We start from the raw sequence: 18,268 nt of genomic DNA on the forward strand, positions 1-18,268 counted from the left end.
TAAATTTATTTGTATCCCGCCCCTCTGAGCACAATCGGGGCGGCTAACAAGTTAAAAATATACAACATATCAAATCCCTGGTACCCTCCCCCCCCTAAAAAGGTATTAAATCTAATAGAAAATTAAAACCATACAAGTTAAAACTGACCGAAGGGTCAAAGAACAAAACAATACAACAGAACAATAATTAATACAACAATAATCAATGGGAGCAGCGGTATCTCTTTATAGGAGTTTCCTGAGGCCAGATTTGCTATTCTGGAAAGGCCTGCCAGAAGAAATCCGTCTTAACAGCCTTTTTTAAAGCTGTCTAAGGATGTAAGTAGACATCAATGGGAGAATCTTCACAGCCGAAATACCTGAGGTGAATACAAACATCCTCTACATTTTAGCCGTTCTGGGAGCCGTGAATCCTCCAACTTACTTTGAATTGTTGTTCTCAACTACCCTTGCCATGATCTAGACCTAGAGAGGACCAGAAAGGTGGCCCTGCATTTGTCATCCTTCCTCCCACCCCGACATATTTTACACTCCCCCAAAACCTTAGCCAGCCTGGCCAAGATCTCATGGTAAGAGACTGTGGAAGCTGAAACCTGAATTCATCCCGGTGGATGTGACACCTCTAAGCCCTCTGTCGCTCTGCTTAGGCCATGCAGATTGAGGCCTGTGTCCTCTCTGACTGAGTCCATTCACCTGACGTGGGGTCTTCCTCTCTTTCTGCTCCCCTCCACCTTCCCTACTACTTTTTTCTGGTGAATCATGCCTCCTCGCGATGGGTCTAAAGGACAATAGCCTCCATTTGATTATATTAGCTTCCAGGGAGAGTTCTGGTTTCATCTGTTCCAGGAGCCATCTGTTAGTCTCTTGGCCATCCACAGTATTCTCAGCACTCTTCACCAGCACCTCATCTTGAATGAATTGATTTTCTTCTTATCCCCTTTCTTCACTGTCAAGCTCTCATATTTGTAGACGGTGAAGGGGAATATGATGGCTTGGACGATCCTAAACTTGGTGCTCAGTTGTGTCTCTTTACCTTTAGGCTATTGCCCAGTTCTTCCATAGCTGCCCTCCCATCCCTAGCATGACAGAATGGGGTTGGACTGGATCAGGGCCCTTGTGGTCTCTTCCCACTCTAGGACTCCATGATTCCTTCTGGCTTCTTGACTGCAGTCTCCACCCTCCTCTATATTTGATCCCAGGTATGGGAACTCTTGGACTGTTTTGGTTTCCTTGTTGTCTAGGATGAATTTCTGTAGCTTTTTGGGTTCCAGCTCTCGCAGGCCTTTACTGTGACATCTTGGGCCAGGCTGACTGGGGTTTTGGGGAGAGGAAGGGAACAGACAACAAATGCAGGGCTTCTTGCCCCCTCAGGGCCCTACAAACCCACTTTGGGGGTTGGGGCTGTGGCTCCTGCTCAATGGAAGGATCCAACTGCCTGGAGCCCTGCACCCCAATTACTGCACTACTTCACCCCTCCCTCCCCATCAACTGGGGCCACAACACAGCCTCCTGGAGGTGACCCTACCCCAGCTGCAAACATGGGGTCCACTACTGCCCCACAGACCCCCACAAAAGGGACCCCACCCTCCTTCCTGTCAAGGGCTGGCTCCCTTGCCATGAGGGAACACTCCTAACATTGGGGCTCAAACCCAAGTCCCTCCCTGCTAGAGGCACCCCACCCCACTTGCAGAGGGGGGGCTCTTCTCTACCCACCCCCTTGCCCCCCCTCCCCTAAAAGAACCCTCTAAAGCAATGGACCCAAACCGTGCTCTTTAAGGGATTTTGGACTTCAATCCCAGACGATTGGCCAACATGGCTGAGGCTTCTGGGAGACCTCTTAAAGGGCACCGTTTAGGGGCCACTGTCCCAAAGGGAGCCCCTCAGTCGGGGCCACAGTCCAAGCAGAGGCCCACTCCGTCTCCGTCCCAAAGGGCCTCCCTCTCACCTGGCCGAGTGACGGCCACCGCCCTCCGGACGGGCCCCGCGCGGCCAAACTCCCTCTCCAGGTCCGGCGCTCGGGCCGAAGGGGGAAGCCCCCGAACCAGCACCGTCCGGCCCCCAACCGCTTTCGCCTCCGCCATGCCGGCAGCAGCACCCGCCGACCTTCCTCTCAAACACGCTACGCTGGCCTGGGCGCCGCCATCTTGGGTCCGCTCCCTAAACGGGTCCGGCCGGAAACACGAGAGAGGCACTTCCGGCTCCTTGCGCCATAGAGTGCTGGGGAGAGCGGCGCAGAGCGTCGAGGAGGAGGAGTCGGCTAAGGAAGGGGAAGCGCGCGGCGAGGAGGAGGAGGAGTCAGGCCGGCCGGCCCTGCGCATGCGCACTCGCAGTCTTCCCGCCCAACTCCCAGCGAGAGGGAGGGGGTGTTCTGCTGCGCATGCTCACACGGTGCCTCCCTCCCTGAAGGCGCTTTCCTTGAGGGCAGGGGCGCTCTGCACATGCTCAGAGGCTGATGTCGCCTAATTTCGCCGGGACTTTTGGAAGCACGTGTTCCTTGTTATGGCTGACTTAATAAAGATAAACAGATGGAGAATTTGAATAATGAAACCAATTTAAAGTATTGTTAAAATAAAACTGAGCCAAATGAAAACCGTCTCAATTAAGTGAAAGTACATCAAGGGTGTCCTTTTGGGCTTCTCTGGACGGGAGGCTTGCCATCCTTGCCTCCCTCTGAGGCTGAGAGAGAGTGACTGCTTGCCCAAGGTCACCCAGTGGGTTTGGGTGGCCAGGCAGGATCCGAACCCTGGCCTCCACTGGCTGCCTTCCTTCTCCCTGAGGCTTCAGGCCTGCTCTTGGCTTCTGGGCCTCCTGGCCTTGCTTCCGAGGGAGGCCTTCTCTCCCTGTTTCCACCCTGACATTTGCCCAAAGCGTTGACCTCAGGAGACGCTTTAATAAGCCCTGAAGCACCTTCCTTTCTGCCGGGCTCCTTGGATACCACCACAAACCTTTCCCTCAGAAGCGGCCTTTGTCTTCCTGCCTCAGGCCTGAAACCCTCTGAGCCTCATCTGGCTTTGCCACAGCATTCGCCTCAGGAGGAGCCACACTGGGCTCCTCTCACATCCTGAATTCAATTCTTTATCCAGCAGTTCTGGATTGTTCCTGCTGTGCCTTTTGGACCTATATTTTGACACCCGCAGCAACAATCCTTTGTTGTTCTTTCTGTTGTGTGCCTTTGAGTCGCTTCTGACTTATGGCGACTCTGAGGCAAACTTATCCTGGGGTTTTCTTGGCAAGATTTCCTCAGAGGGGGTTTGCCATGGCCTTCCTCTGAGGCTGAGAGAGTGTGACTTATTGCCCAAGGCCAGCCAGTGGGGTTCTATGTCTGTGCCAGGATTCGAACCCTGGTCCCCAGAGTCCTGGCTCGACACTGCAGAATTAAAACGAATGAAGCGCGACGGCGAGAGTGCGAAAGTTAACCGCGCTTCGCCTGCGCAGCAAGGGATGCCCAGAGAGCAACCCGTTCTCCTCGGCAGGATCGGCTTCGGAGTGGAGTCCAGTCTTCCTTTGAGGAACGGGACACAATTTTGTTTACACTGGATGAAAGCAGTGTGAAGAAGGAATAGCTTTTATTTTGTTGCCTTTTATTTTCTATGCTCCCCTGATCCAGGCCTTGGAGGCAGAGAAGGCTGCTGGCCCCCATCCCCTTCCCCGCCATCACTCCCGTCTCCTCTTGTCTCGCCTCTTCTTAGATTGTAAGCCTGAAGGCAGCGAACCGTCTAATTAAAAAGACTGTATGTACAGCGCTGTGTACATTTACAGCGCTATATAAATAAAGGTTAACAACAACAACAACAACAACAACAACAATAATAATATGCTGGACGGAAACATGGGTTTCGAGACATGTGCCGTAGCACCAAAATGGCACATGCACAAAACAATCAATTCCAATGTGCTAATGATTCATTTGTGGATGTGTGAGAAATGCGATCGTGATATTATATGTCACAATAACCACGCAATTGTGTGACTGTGTGAAAATGTTGAGCGCTATAGCGCTACTGTTGCGTTGGCCTTCACTGCCATGATTATTGCCGAATTGGTCCTGGTGTGATAATCTCCATAGAGAAGCCCTGGGGGACCGTGGTCCAAAACACACTGCAGAAATAACCCAGTTTGAGAGCACTTTAACTGCCCTGGCTCAGTACTATGGAATTCTGGGAACTGTAGTTCTGTGAGAAGACACTTAGCCTTCCCTGTCAGAGAGCTCTGGTGCCACAACAAGCTGTGCATCCCAGAGTTCCATAGCACTGAGCCCTGGCAGTTAAAGCAGTGCCAAACTGGGTTATTTCTGCAGTGCGGATGCATCCAAGGGCTGAGGATGGGACCGTTCTAGAAAGTGGGTGCTCTTCCTGCTATTCACCGCTGCAGCCAGAAGAGGGCAGCAGTGCCTTCTGGACCAGCTGTTGCTAGGCAGCATCCCTGCAGAGGATGCTCAGGTGTGCACACTCACATCTGCACAAAAGTGTGAGCTTGGGTGCTGCACACACTGTGCGAAAGCACACAGGCAACACCTGCAGCGACCCCCAGCTCCTGAGATAAATTCTGAAGGGGTCGACACAATTAATGATATCCGCATTGGCTGTGTTGCAAAGGACAACAACATCCAAAATCCACAAAACAGTGGCCAGCTAAACTGCACACAATTGCAAAAGCTTTGGAAGCTTGCAACGTGTGTTTTGTGCATTTTGGTTGGCCCAGAAAGGCCCCACAATAAGATTCTATTAAACTTCCGTTTGTCGTTGTGTGTCTTTGAGTCGTTTTGGACTTATGGCAACCCCATCTTGAGGTTTTCTTGGCAAGATTTTGTCAGAGAGGGATTGCCATTGCCTTCCTCTGAGGCTGAGAGAGCGTGACTTGTTGCCCAAGGTGGGTTTGTATGTCAGAGCCAGGATTCGAACCCTGGTCTCCAGAGTCCTAGTCCAGTGCTCAAACTTCTTGCCACAGTATTAAAGTGTGTGTCTATGTGTATATGTATATATGTATGTATGTATCCAATATTTCCACATCCCTGTGCAAAACCTGAATTCTTCCAGCTGGCCTCATTACGCCTCCCTTCCTTTCTCTCCCGTATTTATCACCGATTCACCGTTAAACACACAAAAGGCGGATTTAAGCCTCTTTGCCCAAACGTCTCACCTTTCTTCCGTCAGTCCTGTTTTCTTCTGATATCTTCATGTACGTACTCCCAATCCGTTCCGTATTTACGTATTTCTGGACCCCTTCCCAAGTGTTGAGTATGCGGTTTTACGCGGAGCTTTGAGCGTGAGCCGCTCCGATTGTCTTGCGACAGAAGAGCGGGATATAAGTAAAAGTTTTCTTTCTATCTATGTTCAAGTAAAGATGTGAATTGATGGTGGACTCAGGCAGAGCATCCTAAGATGATGCATCCCGTTGCAAAGCCCTCTCTTCTTCCTCCTCCTGGGTTGCACCAAGGATGCTCAGGGATGATGCCAAGTTGCAGCAGTGATGCTCTTCATTCACAGAGATGTTCCTCCAAAGGATAATGTTCAGCCCCTGGTCTGACCCCCCAAAACCCTGGGGGTGGCCCTGCCCTGCCCAGGCCTGGCTTGTGTGTGTTGAGGGCGTAATGATGGTTCCCTCGGTCATGCCACTCCACGCCATTCAGCTGACTCTGTTCTCCTCCACCTGGTCCTCCTTCGGCACCTGAGCGGCCGCCCCCTATTCAGCCTTGAGCCCCCCATTGTCCCCCGCTTCCAGGGCGTCTGCCCAGCAGGAAGCCAGGCCAGGGCCTGGGATTGGCAGACACACGCTTGGCCTCCCTGCAGAAAAGGCAGGCCATGGGGGCCCAGTTGGCTTCCTGGAGGGAAGACCCCAGCCCTCCCAGAAGGGTCAGAAGGCCCAGCAGCAAGGGATGCCCAGGGGATGGAGGGGGTGCCCTGGCCCAAGAAGCAAGCCCTGCAGGGCAGCTGGAGGGAAGATGGCTCCATCTGCTGCCAAATAGCCCCTGCAAGGTCGGAGGGGTGTGTTTATCCCCAACCTTTCTGCCAGCCTTGAGCCCAAGGGGGTCTTTTGGGCATGCTCCCATCCAGCGGGAACGTCTTTGGGGGACTGTAGCTTCCATGGGTTTTGCACCCAAAAGGTCCCAGGATCAGTCTCTGGTGATAGCAAGAAGGGCTGGACGTCATGGAATTAGGAGGGAGCCCAAAGGCCATCCATTCCAGCCGCCTGAGGCCCCAGTGCTGGAAATCCATGGCTTAAGCCTCCCAGAGAGTTGGGTCGGCCGGACTCTGCTTGACTACTTCCAATGGAGGATGGTCCGCCCTTTTCTTCTAAGTCCACCAAAGAGGCCTTGCTGCCTGGAGGTCCCCCCTTGGATGCGTTTAGCCCCAAACTCCTTCATCCATCCTTCCTTGGGACGCAGCAAGAAGTCAACTTGCTCCATTTTAGTGTCTTCCATTTTCTACATTTCCCACTCGATGGCAATCTGATAAAGATGGCTTTGTCATATCACCTGTCCGTCTTCTCCAGGATAAACTGACTGAGCTCCCTTAACTGGGGCTGCAGCTACACTGCAGAAATAATCCAGTTTGACACCGCTTTAACTGCCTTGGCTCAGTGTCATGGAAACCTGGCAACTGTAGTTTTGTGAGACATTTTGTGTTTTGGATTTGGGGTTTGTTTTGTTGGATACCTGTCTTTGCATATATGTACATAATGCAATGCCTTGGAGATGAAAGCCAAGCCTAAACACAATATTCAGGCCATGTCAGAACACTCTAGTGCCACAGCAAACTACAATTCCCAGGATTCCACAGTTAAAACAAGGTCAAACTGGATTATTTGCAGTCCAGTTTCCCTGCAGGATTGCAGAATCCATGCCCACAGAGGCCCAAGGTGTTATTGATCTTGTGTCATTCTTATCTCAATGCAATGCCTTTACTCAATGGATGGAGTGGGCATGGGAAGGGGCACACATCCCGCCCCAAAAGTCCTTGGGGGCACACAAGGCAAGGGAGGCAGAAAGTAACCAGAACCCCCCTGGGACCTGGCATTTGAAAGCAGATTCCAGGGCTGGGCCTGGGCTCGAATTTGGCCCCTTCAGCCGCTCCCAAGAGCCACAGAGAGCTCTGCCTCAAGCCTTGGCATCCCACTGGCAGCTGCTGCCATGTTCCAGCCCAGCATATGCCGCATGCCAGTTGTAGGTGAAGCCAGCCATTTTGGGACCCAATGTGTTTGTGGTCAACGCTGAACAGCTGGCCCCCTTTTGCCCCAGAGGCCACCTGTCCCCTGGAGCCCTGGCATTGCCAGCTGCAGCGCAGATGTCCCCCTCTGTCATGCTTGCAATTGGCAAGGGTAGCAGATGTTGGCCATGTCCTGCTTCTTCAGGGCATTATGTGCAGGGCATCTGGGGATGGCATTGCCAGTCAAAGGGCATGGCCCCCACATGGGAGAGTGGCCTCAGGGGGGCAATGCCAAGGAAGAAGGGGGTCTGCTTGGGACACCTCTCTCATGCCACCCCTTTGCCCTTTGTCCGCTCTGCCCCCCAGGGGGCCTCCTTTCTGGACCTGACTCCCAGCCACAGGCTGCTTCCCTTCTGTTTGTCCTTGGGGCCCTTGGAGTCGTCCTTTCCGAAAGCTCTCCTGGGCTTCCTGCAAGGTCTGTCCAGAGGCTGAGAGAGTGTGACTTCTTGCCCAGGGTTCTCTGAGCCCTGGCTCCGGCCCCTCCTTGTTGCATCCTTCCATTGGCCGCTTGGTCTCCTTTCTGTTTACATGGTGGGTCCCCTTTATCTGGAACCCGGGGGCTGAGGCTGAGGGGGGCGCCTTGGCTTTCGGGGCGCGGGGGTCACCTGCCCCCCCAAAGGGCCTCAGCTAAGCTAAGCCAAGAGGCTGGGGGGGGCTGTCTCTGGGGCCGGGCTCCAGGCTCAAGAGGCCAGGGGGGTCCCTCTTCCGCAAGGCCTCCTCCTCCTCCTCCTCCGCCGCCGCCGGGCCCCCTCCCCGAGCCCTAGCTGGCCTCCGGAGGGCTCCGCTGCTGGGCTTCTGCCGCCTCCGCTGCCTCGGCTGCCCGCCCAGGTGCGCTGCTTGGGAGGGAGGCGGGGGGGGGCCCCCGGCGGGGCCCCCCTCCCTTTCCCCCCCTTCGGGGGCCCTTTTTTTTTGGGGGGGGGGGGGGGGCCGGGGGGGGTCTTGGCTGGGGCCCCCTCCTCCTCCTCCTCGCCGGAAGCCCGAGGGAGGGGGCTCCGGGGCGGAGGGCTGGCTCCAGGGAGCCGGGCGCCAGGGCCCTCCCTCCCGAGGAGGAGGGTCCCCCCTGAAACGCCCCCTCCTCCTCCTCCTCCTCCTCCTCCTCCTCCCTGGGTCCCCAGAAGCAGAACGGAGGAGGAGAGCTAGGGCTGCTGCTGCTGCTCCCGAAGGAAGAAGCCAGGAGGCTGCCCTTTCTTCACTGCAGAATCCTTTGGCAGACTACAAATCCCAGGGTCCCCCGGGGCCCAGCCGCATCGCCTCCTGCTGCAGCCCAGGCTCCAGCCGCCGGAGCCAGCCCCGCTCAGGTAAGGCTCTCCCTGGCAGGAAGGCAGTCTCAGGCGGCAAGGGCTCCGGGGGAGGAGGAGGAAGGGAAGAAGGAGCCGGGGATGGCCAGCATTGGGGGCTTAGGCTTAGGAGCCTGAATTGCACGCCTCTCTTGCCTCGGCATCCCGGCCTTTGCCAAGCTGCGCAGGGCCGTCATCCTCATCCTCATCATCCCATCAAGGCAGCCCTTCCGAAGGGCTCCTCCGGGCTGCCTGGCTTTGGAGGGAGGCAGCGGAGGCCTCTGGATGCCTGGCTGGCGGTGGGCTTGTGGCTTGGCTGCTTGGCAAGGAAAGAGAGGGACTCGTGTCCCAGAGCAGCGCTGCTTGCTTGGGGCAACTCTGCGCCTTGACAAGCCCCTTCCTTTAGCCGCTTAGGCACTCCCAGCCCAAGGGCCTTGCAACGCTTTTAGCCCATTGCCCCCAACTGACCCACAGAAGGATGCAAGGCTGAGTGGGATCCAAGTCACAACCTTCGGGGCGAGAGGCTGCGTTTTAAGCAATGCGCCTCCAGGAAGCATACCAGCATAGAAGAGTTCAGACTCCATGTGAAAGGCATCTAGCACTCCAAGTAGACCACAAGTTGAACGTCAGTCAACAGTCTCATGCAGCAGCTAACAAGGCCAATACGATTCTAGGCTGCATCAATAGAAGCATAGTCCCTAGGTCAAGGGAAGTCATAGTGGCACTCTAGTCTGCTTTGGTCAGGCCCCACCTGGAATAATCCTGGGTCCAGTTCTGGGCACCACAATTCAAAAAGGACATTGAGACACTGGAGCCATGTGTCCAAAGGAGGGAGACTAAAATGGTGAAGGGTCTGGAAACCATGGAGCCCTATGAGGAACGACTCAGGGAGCTGGGGATGTTTAGCCTCTAGAAGAGAAGGTTAAGAGGTGATATGATAATAGCCCTGTTTAAGTCTTTCAAGGGAGAAGGAGCAAGCTTGTTTTCTGCTGCTCCTGGGAACAGGACAGAATGGAGCAATGGAGGCAAACCAAGGACAAAAAGAGAATCCAGCTCAGCATCAGGAGGAACACACTCCCTTGGAGTCTCCTTCTTTGGAGGTTTTGAAACAGAGGCAATGGGGATGCTTTGATGGTGAGTTCCTGCATGGCAGAATAAAGGGGTTGGACTGGGTCAGGGCCCTTCTTGGGGTCTCCTCCAACCCTAGGATTGTATGAAAGAGACTCCAAAGGCCATCCAGTCCAGCCCCCTGCCATGCTGCATCCCTGAAAGAGCTGGCCTCTGTTCAAAGACTTCCAAAGATGGAGAGTCGGCCTGTGGGGTCACAAGGGGTTTTGGGGGGATATGGACTGCACCAATGGCACCTAAATGGGGGTGGCACCACTGCGCCTCAAAATGCCTGCTTTTTAGAAGAAAGGGGCTGTGACACTTGCCTTTGTCCCATTCAAATGCCAAAGAGATGGGGTGAGGCTCAGTGGAAAAAGAAATGTAAGCTCCTGGGGTGTTTTTGCTTTGAATTCCAATTTGGACTCTATCATGTCACCCCTGAACCTTCTCTTCTTCATCTCTTTCTTTGTACCCTTCATCCATTGCTCCATTGTGTCCTATTCTCTAGAGCAGCAGAAAACAAGCTTCCTCCATCCTCAATATGGCATGCCTTCAAATGTTTCAACACGGCCATCATGTCCCTCTTAACCTCCTCTTCTCCAGGCTGAACATGCCTAGATCCCTAAGTCTTTCCTCATGGGGCTTTATGGTCTCCAGACCTTTCACCGTTTGGGTGGCCCTCCAACTTGTCCATATTCCTCTTGAATTGTTGTGTCCAGTGGTTCCAGGTGACCTTTAAGTATTTAGGTATAATGTTCCAATCATCCTGCGGCTGGGCATCTCGGAGGGCTGCCGTTATTCAGTCAGCAAATCATTGTGCCAAGGCATGAGTTCGATTTTTCTACACTAAAGGAGGCCAATTTTTACCCGCTGCACTGAAGGTGTTTCAGGCGAAGGTTATGCCACAATTGTTATTTGGGATCCCCATCTGGATCCTAGGCTTCTCTGCAGTACTAGGACAGGTGCTCTCAGCCTACCTCCGAAAATTATTTGGAGTACCCAACTGTGTTCCATCAGCCGTTTTACCTCTCAAAGCGGGCTGTCATTCAGTTGAATGCACTGCTTGGACGTGGGCCCTAAAGTACTGGCTGAAACTTTTTTATGTGGGCCCTGATTCAGGATTTTTGCATCTCGTAAGGAAAGATAACTATACCAGCCTTTGGTCTAAAAGTGTCCAGGAGAAATTGCAGAGAGTGGGTTTCTCAAGCAACTTCCTCATTAGACAAGATCCATCGAGAGCTCAGCAGATTTTGACACGTCGTATAAAAGACATTGATCTTCAATACTCCTTATCCTCTGCCCGTACGATCTGTTCTCCCATCAGTTTAGGGCTACAGTTTATTCCTGAGAGGGAGGCTTTGTATTTGCAGAATCTGACTATCTCAAAATATGGAGCAAGACTTAACGTAATTCCCTCAGCTGCGCTAAAGGGTCGCTTCAAGGGAACCCCTGCCATGAACGGGTTTGCCTTGCGGCGAAGGATCTGTTGCGTCTCTAGAGCAGGTCCTATTTTTCTGTGTCTTTTATAAGGATGGGAGGTTAAGATTAATTTCTCCTCTCCTGCTTAAGTTTCCAGGTAAACCAAATAGCTGGCACTTCTCTAAGGAAAGCAAAACGGAAACAGTGGCAAAGTTTCTTCTTTCTGCTGTCAAGATTCGTAAGATTATGATTCAACGAACAGACTTGTCCCTTGTATTTCGTATTTCCAAACAAATATCTACCTTGATTTTCTGTTTTAGTGCTTAGTATTATTTAATATATTTGAGAGCGCGTTTGTATATAGATAAATGTATATCTCATGAGTATGTTATAAATACCTGTTTTATAGTCTTATTTTAATAGGTTTTATATGTTTTAAATGCTTATGTGTTTTATATACATTTTGCTGTTTAATGGCCTGTTGGCTGAAATAAAACTTGACTGACTGACTGGTTCCAGGTGAGGCTTGACCAAAGCAGGACTTAGGAAGATCCTGAGATGTTCTTCCTAAAGTTTAGGTGGGGTTTGAAGGCCTTGGTTTGCATTCTTGTCTCTAGAGCAGCAGAAAACAAGCTTCTACATGACACCCCTTCGGAGATTTAAAGATAGCTGTCGTGTCGCCTCTCAGTCTACTCTTTCCAAGCAAAACAGGCCCAGCTTCCTCAGTCATTCTCCCTAAGGCTTGGTTTCCAGACCGTTGGTCAGCCTTCTCTGGACACGTTCCAGCTTGTCAGTGTCATTCTTGAGTTGTGGTGCCCAGAAGTGGACACAGTAGTCCAGGCGAGGTCTGACCAACGCAGCATAGAGAGGTACTTGCTCAGTGGGGCTGAGCAAGGGAGCCGTGGACCTTGGGCCTGGCTCCCTGCCTTCCTCCAGGACTGGCACTTGCTCCTATGGCCAATGTGTGCTTTGTATTTCATTACTGGAGTCAAAGAGGATCCTGTGGGCATGATGCCCTGGCATGCTCAAGAGTGGCACTCACATAGCAAGTGCCTGCCTTTCCCATTGGAACGCCACATTGCCACAGATGCCTCCCATTCTTGTTCATCCCACAAAGGGACTGTAGAACTACTGTATTTTGGGAAGTGCAGCCCCAGTCAGTACCTTTTCCAAGCTTTGGTATTTTGTAAGGAATTGCCCTGAGTCCTATGGGTGCCATATGCAGCAGATGAAAGATGCACATGGAGTGACTTCTTTGGACTATGTGAGACAGACGTGTCCAGCTGATGCTGGAGGGACAAGAGTTCCACATTCAGAATCATTGCAAGCGTGCAATAATGTGGCTGGAGCAGTGTGCCTTGTGCAGCGCTGCCTCTGTGCATTGTGCAATGAGGTGACAGCTACACACACTCACCATTTCATGGACGTTGCTGCACAGTGGTGTTCAGAAGAGGGATTATGTGGCGCCAGTGTTGTGTCACTCCAGTTATGCTGTGATGAAACAATCTAGGCTCTTGGCTGTTGTATGCAGAAATTTGGCATCTTGGCCATGTGGCTAGAACATGAATGGTTGGATGGCCATCGGTCAGGGATGCTTTGATTGAGAGTTCCTGCATGGCAGAAGGAGACTGGAATTGGAGTCTCTTCCAACTCTAGGATTCTGCTCCATGCCGTGGCCCCAGAGTGAGACCCTAAGTCCAAGGGAGAGCATCGCCTTCCGCAGCGTGTGCAACTGAAAAGAACTGGCCTGATTTAGTTTGCACTGTGCAAATAAAAATGGACTGAGAGTCGGTCAGTAGGGACCGAGAGTGTCTCATGGCGCACCCTCTCCTTCACATTCCCTTTCTCGCTCAGGTCTCTTTGCAAGGAATCCTGGCCTCCAGCCCTCTCCGCATGCCAGAGATAAGAGAGAGGACCCAGGTCTTGCTTACATGGCTGCTTCCTCCATCCGCTGGCCTCCCTCAGACTCCTCCAGCCCTCTCAGCTGACCCCAGGTTCGGATTTTGAGTTGGGGGCTGTGCTTAGCCTGCAGAAGAGAAGATGGAGCAATGGGGATGTGACATCTGAAGTGTGGTCGTTCTGTGGGTGATGGAGGAGGCTTGTTCTCTGCTGCTCTGGAGGGTAGGACCTGAATGCATCGTGGATTCAAATGGCAAAGCAGGAGATTCCAAGTAAACATTTAGGAATGACCTCCTGAAAGCATAAGAGCAAAGCGGTGGAGCATCTGCCTTTGCCACAGGTAGGATGCCTGTCTTTGTCAGGGATGCCCTTGAGTTCTGGGCTTCTTGCACTGGCATCAGCAGATTGGACTAGATTGTCTTTGGGGACCTCTCCCCAACTCTCTGATTTAATGGCCTGGATCCTGTTGTGGTTGTTGTTGTTGTTGTTGTTGTTGTGTGCCTTTGAGTTGTTTCTGACTTATGGCAACCCTAAGGCGAATGTATAATGGGGTTTTCTTGGCAAGGTTTATTCAGAGGAGGTTTGCCATGGTCTTTCCCTGAGGCTGAGAGAATGTGACTTATTGCCCAGTGGCCTTCATGGCCAAACTGGGAATCGAACCCTGGCCTTCAGAGCCATTGTCCATCACTCACAACGCCACACTGGCTTTGAAACCTGACACTTTATTGATTGTATTAAAATATGGATATACCCTTCCCTCTGGCTCCAGGGCTCAGGCTGGAGGTGCGCAGAAGAATCACCGGGCTCCTTTTAAAGCAATGCAAGCAATAAAAATGCTTCTAAAAGGCCAGAAGTGTATTACTCAATTCAACAAGTTAAAAAAAGACAGAGTTAAACTCATCAAAATATTTTTTAGCTATCTAGTACCATCTGGATGTCTGGATTTTGCAAAACCAATTTAAGTATTATATACAGACGTCTAGTGACACATTTGAGACTAACTAAACTTAAAGGCAGAAGTTAGCAGCATGAGCTTTTGCAGACTTTACTTCCTCAGATGCATTTAGATGCAATAATAATAATAATAATAATAATAATAATAATAATAATAATAATAACAATAATAATAAATATGTAGAGAGATCGTGTAGCACCTTTGAGACTCACTGCAAGAAAGAAACTGGCAGCATGGGCTTTCTTAGGCTAAACTCTATTTTCTCAGATGCATTTCTTTAGTTCTTCTTTCTTTACTAACTCAGAGGAGCTATAAGATCTCTCTACGTCTCTCATTCTACAGACTTATGGCTATATCTACCAATTTGAGCAGATCCATCCAATCCACATGAGTGGCCTATGTGTTGGCCCACCATTGAGCAACTAATTCAATGGGCCAGTTTTACTCGAGAGTAACCTTGAGGATCCAAGTAGAGCCACGCAGAAGACGAAGGGAGCTTGTTTTGTGCTGCTCCAGAGAGTAGGAGAGGAATCAGTGGATTCAAATAAGTAAAGGGGATTCCAGCTAATGAACCTCTTGACCATAAGAGCTGTTTGACCACCTCAGGGTGGGTTGGCTTGGCCTTCTTTGGAGGCCTTTAAACACAGGTTGGGTGGGCATCTCTTGGGAGTGCTTTCATGGGGTTCACCAGCATGGCAAGGGGCTCAACTAGATGCCCTTTGGGGTGCCTTCCAGCTCTTCCAACCGCGTGGTGGACTGTCCTTTCCTGGAGGTCTTTAAACAGAGGTTGGGTGGGCATCGTCAGGATTGCTGTGGCTCTGTTTTTCTGCATGGAGCTTAGACTAGATAGACCCATAGAACCACAAACGCCCCGATAGAGTTGGAAGACCATCCATGCCCCTTATGGTCCCTTCCCGTTCTATGATTGTATCATACATTCAGTATTTTGGGGTTGGTGAGACCAGGAGCCTTTGCAGAGGTTGGCTCTCTGTGGGGCTGTTCTCTGAGACCTACCTGGGCAGCCTGGGCCTATAGACACAACACCCCCAAAACTGTTTGTGGGTCAGTGGGTGCTTGTTCTAACACAGTCTAATGTAAATCCTTCTTTATATGTCCTCCTGCATCCCAGCCACAGCCTCTCTTGGGTGGGTCCCCCTGAAAGAGCCTTTGCAGGGCTGGGCTGAGCTGTCAAACAGCTCTGTTAAAGACCCCCCCCCAAAAGGGGATACGGTGGCTTAGGGGTTAACACGCCAGTTCTGACGATTGGAAGATCGGATGGTTGCCAGTTTGAGGCCTGGGTGCCACATGTTGGGTGAGCTCCTGTCATTAGTCCCATCTTCTGCCAGCCTAGCAGTTCGAAAGCATGCAAAAATGCAAGTAGATAAATATGTACCACTTTGGTGGAAAGGTAACAGCCTTCAGTGCAACCATGCTGGACACATGACCATTGGAGTTGTCTTCGGACAATGCTGGCTCTTTGGCTTAGTAACGGAGATGAGCACCATCCTCTACAGTCGGTTACAACTAGACCAGTGGTCCCTAAACTGTGCTCTTTATGGGATTTTGGACTTCAACTCCCAAAATCCTAGAGTACTGGCCAACATGGCTGAGGCCTATGGGAACTGAAATCCAAAATCTCTTAAAGGGCACAGTTTGGGGACCACTGGACTAGACATTCGTATCAAGGGACAACCTTTACCTTTAAAGAAGGAGAGCCCACCACCCTCCGAGGCAGTCCATTTCACTAGCGCTTTTATCAAAGAGTAAAAGGCTGATCCCATTCCTGCCTTGGCATGCGCACCCCTGGCTGTGTCTGGGGCTCATTTGGGGCAGACAGGGAGGCAGACTTGTTTGTGGGAATAGAGAGAACGGTTTTCTGCTCTTGCTGCTGGAGGAAAGGGAGACTTACGTGGGACTCACCAGCCAGGCAGCACCACGCGTGTGGCTCACAGGAGCATCCATGCATGCATGTGTGTGTGTGTGGTGGGGCTGTGCCATCCACGTGAGGCCTCCATGCTTGGCACTGGGCTGTCAATCCTGTCCCCAGACCTGTCGTCCAGCCAGCCGCCCCGGGGGAAAGGGGCCGCGGAGGTGCCAGCCTGCATTGGGTCCTGTCACTTCACATCCTTCCTTGACCGGCTGCAGGATGGGCATTTGGGCTGCCTTGATGTGACACCACTGAGAGAGGGAGTGCCCGGGGCTCAGCGATGGCTGCCCGCTTGGCATGGTTCTTGCAAAGAGGATGGCAGGTTGGGGGGGGGGGCACTGGAGATGAGGTGATAAAAAACAGGATGGGGGCCTTAGTCCTGAGCGCTTGGGAGATCACCTCTTTTCTCAGTCAGTGTCCCTGGTCGGCACATGAGTCCACCTTGCCTCCCTCCATTCTGACCCCCATGTGCCTTGTGGGAATGATTCCAAGACAGTGAAGGGTGAAAATGTGATTGCCATGTGGGCAAAGGGGAGCAGACCCTGCTTTCCCATCCCTCACCCCACTTTTTCAGGGGGACCCACCCAAGGGAGGATGTGCACCTTTGGCTGGGGTGCAGGGGAGCATCCAGAGCAGGATTTGCATCTGGGCCTCGTTAGAACAAGCACTGGCTCACAAACAGTCATGGGGGTGTTTACAGGCCCAGGCTGTCCCAAACAGGTCTTAGAGAAGAGCCCCCCAGACAGCCAAATAAGGTTGGAACCCCCAGCCCCCAGTCGCATGGCAGTGTCAGTGGACGAGAGGAGGACAAGGAGGAGAACTGGGGGTCTTGGGGGGCAGGAAAGAGCAAAGGCGGCCGAAGACTGACCATTCCAGAGGGGGAGCAGCTTCTCTTAAATCTGGGTCTCCCAAGAGAGGACGACTTGCTGCCTCTTCCTTTTCTTCTATAGTTTTTGCCTCTCCGCGGAGCTTCTGTGCCACTTTGCAGACTTCTCTCAGCCGGAGTTCCTGTTGCAGTCCAGTCCCAGGGTGAGACTCATCGGTGGTGGCAGAAGCAAAATCTGCACATGCTCAGAGGCACTCTCTCCTGATCCCAGGTGCCAGCCATGACAGCACAACAGATTCATCATGCTGCCCCCACCATTTCCAGTGCCCATGCTGCCCATCCTCTGGGTAGTGTTTGTTTTTCATGCCCCTCACCTCAAGAGACCCTCATCCCTCATCTGGGTTGCAGACTCTCCTTTTCCCCATTGCAAAACCTTCTTTGGAGACCCTGAACTGGCCTTCAAAACTTGGGTATTTGCAGGGACCTTTCACCTCGGCAGGAGGTGGTCAGAGGCCCCTTAAGGAAGACTTGATGCCAGCTTCCCATCTTGGGCAAGTGAGTTCCCACTCTAAGTGGCCACAAGGTGGTCAGTCGGGGGCTGTGGGCTGGACTGGGTTAGGGAGCTGGCTGTGAAAAATTGCTCATCCTACAATCAGATGTCAGATTCTAGCACAGCTGCTGGCTAAGCCTGCCTGGCTCCGTCCAGACCGCTGACCGGGAGGGCCCTGGCCTGATCCAGGCGCAGCCCCAGATGGGCCTTCCCACTGAACCAGGGAAGGAAGGCCTCTGCCTCTCCCCAGGACAACCGGACCAAACACCGCAGCAGCTGCCGCCGCCATTGCCAAGCAATGCAACTGGGGCTGAAGCAGTCTGGCTTTCTTTTGCTGTGCTCATGCTCAGTGTCAGGAAGTTCCACGGGTACATTTTGCTTCTTCCTGTGTGGCACTTGTGTAAATCTATACTTGGCGTATTTCAATGGCAGTTGTGCTGACACTGTGCAACCAATGGTGTCTCTGCCCATGTGCCTGTTTATGGCCCTTTTCTGCCACAAAAAGTATTTTTGTCACCTCTCCGGTGGGACACTGAAGGCACAACTGAGCTGAAGTTACACACCATCCAAGGATGCACAGCTGCAGGATCTGGATCATCCTGATTGAACCCAACTAGAGGAGAACCAGAGCCAGTGGGGTCTAATGAATCATAGAACTATAGAGTTGAAAGAGACCCCAAAAGGGGCCCTGATCCAGTCCAAACCCCTTCTGCCATGCAGGAACTCTCCATCAAAGCATCCCCATTGACAAGTGGCCATCCAGCCATCGCAGCATGGTCTGAGCATTGGATTACAACCCTGAGATCAAATTCCCCACTCAGCCATGGAAACTCATTGGGCCACATTAGGCAAGTCACACACTCTCAGCCTCAGAGGAAGGCAATGGGGGCAAACCCCTTCTGGACAAATCTTGCCAAAAAAAGCCCTGTAACAAGGTCACCTTTGGGTCTCCATCAGCCGGAAACAACTTGAAGGCACACAACAAGAATTGCTGGATAGTGAATTAACACTTGGGTATGATTCGATTCCAGTGTGGCATAGTGTTTTGAGTGTTGGATTACAACTCTGGAGACCAGGGTTCGAATCCCAGCTTGGCCATGAAA

The 18,268-nt window shown here is 52.2% G+C and overlaps 2 protein-coding genes across 2 annotated transcripts in view; one reads left to right on the top strand and one right to left on the bottom strand.

Annotated features, from left to right (window-relative positions):
- RBM28 (RNA binding motif protein 28) overlaps positions 1-2,356 on the bottom strand; it is a 27,295-nt gene extending 24,939 nt beyond the window's left edge. Inside the window, exon 1 of the mRNA XM_042469953.1 lies at positions 1,946-2,356. Within this exon, the coding sequence (XP_042325887.1) occupies positions 1,946-2,318 (373 nt within the window). The 5' untranslated portion in view covers positions 2,319-2,356. The remainder of the gene's footprint in view (positions 1-1,945) is intronic.
- Positions 2,357-8,335: 5,979 nt separating this feature from the next.
- The window catches only part of PRRT4 (proline rich transmembrane protein 4), a 39,259-nt gene continuing 29,326 nt past the window's right edge, over positions 8,336-18,268 (top strand). The window contains exon 1 of the mRNA XM_042466508.1: positions 8,336-8,503. The gene's annotated coding sequence lies outside the window, so the exon portion shown is untranslated. The remainder of the gene's footprint in view (positions 8,504-18,268) is intronic.

Source organism: Sceloporus undulatus, chromosome 5, assembly GCF_019175285.1.
Source record: "Sceloporus undulatus isolate JIND9_A2432 ecotype Alabama chromosome 5, SceUnd_v1.1, whole genome shotgun sequence".
NCBI classification, from domain to species: domain Eukaryota; kingdom Metazoa; phylum Chordata; class Lepidosauria; order Squamata; family Phrynosomatidae; genus Sceloporus; species Sceloporus undulatus.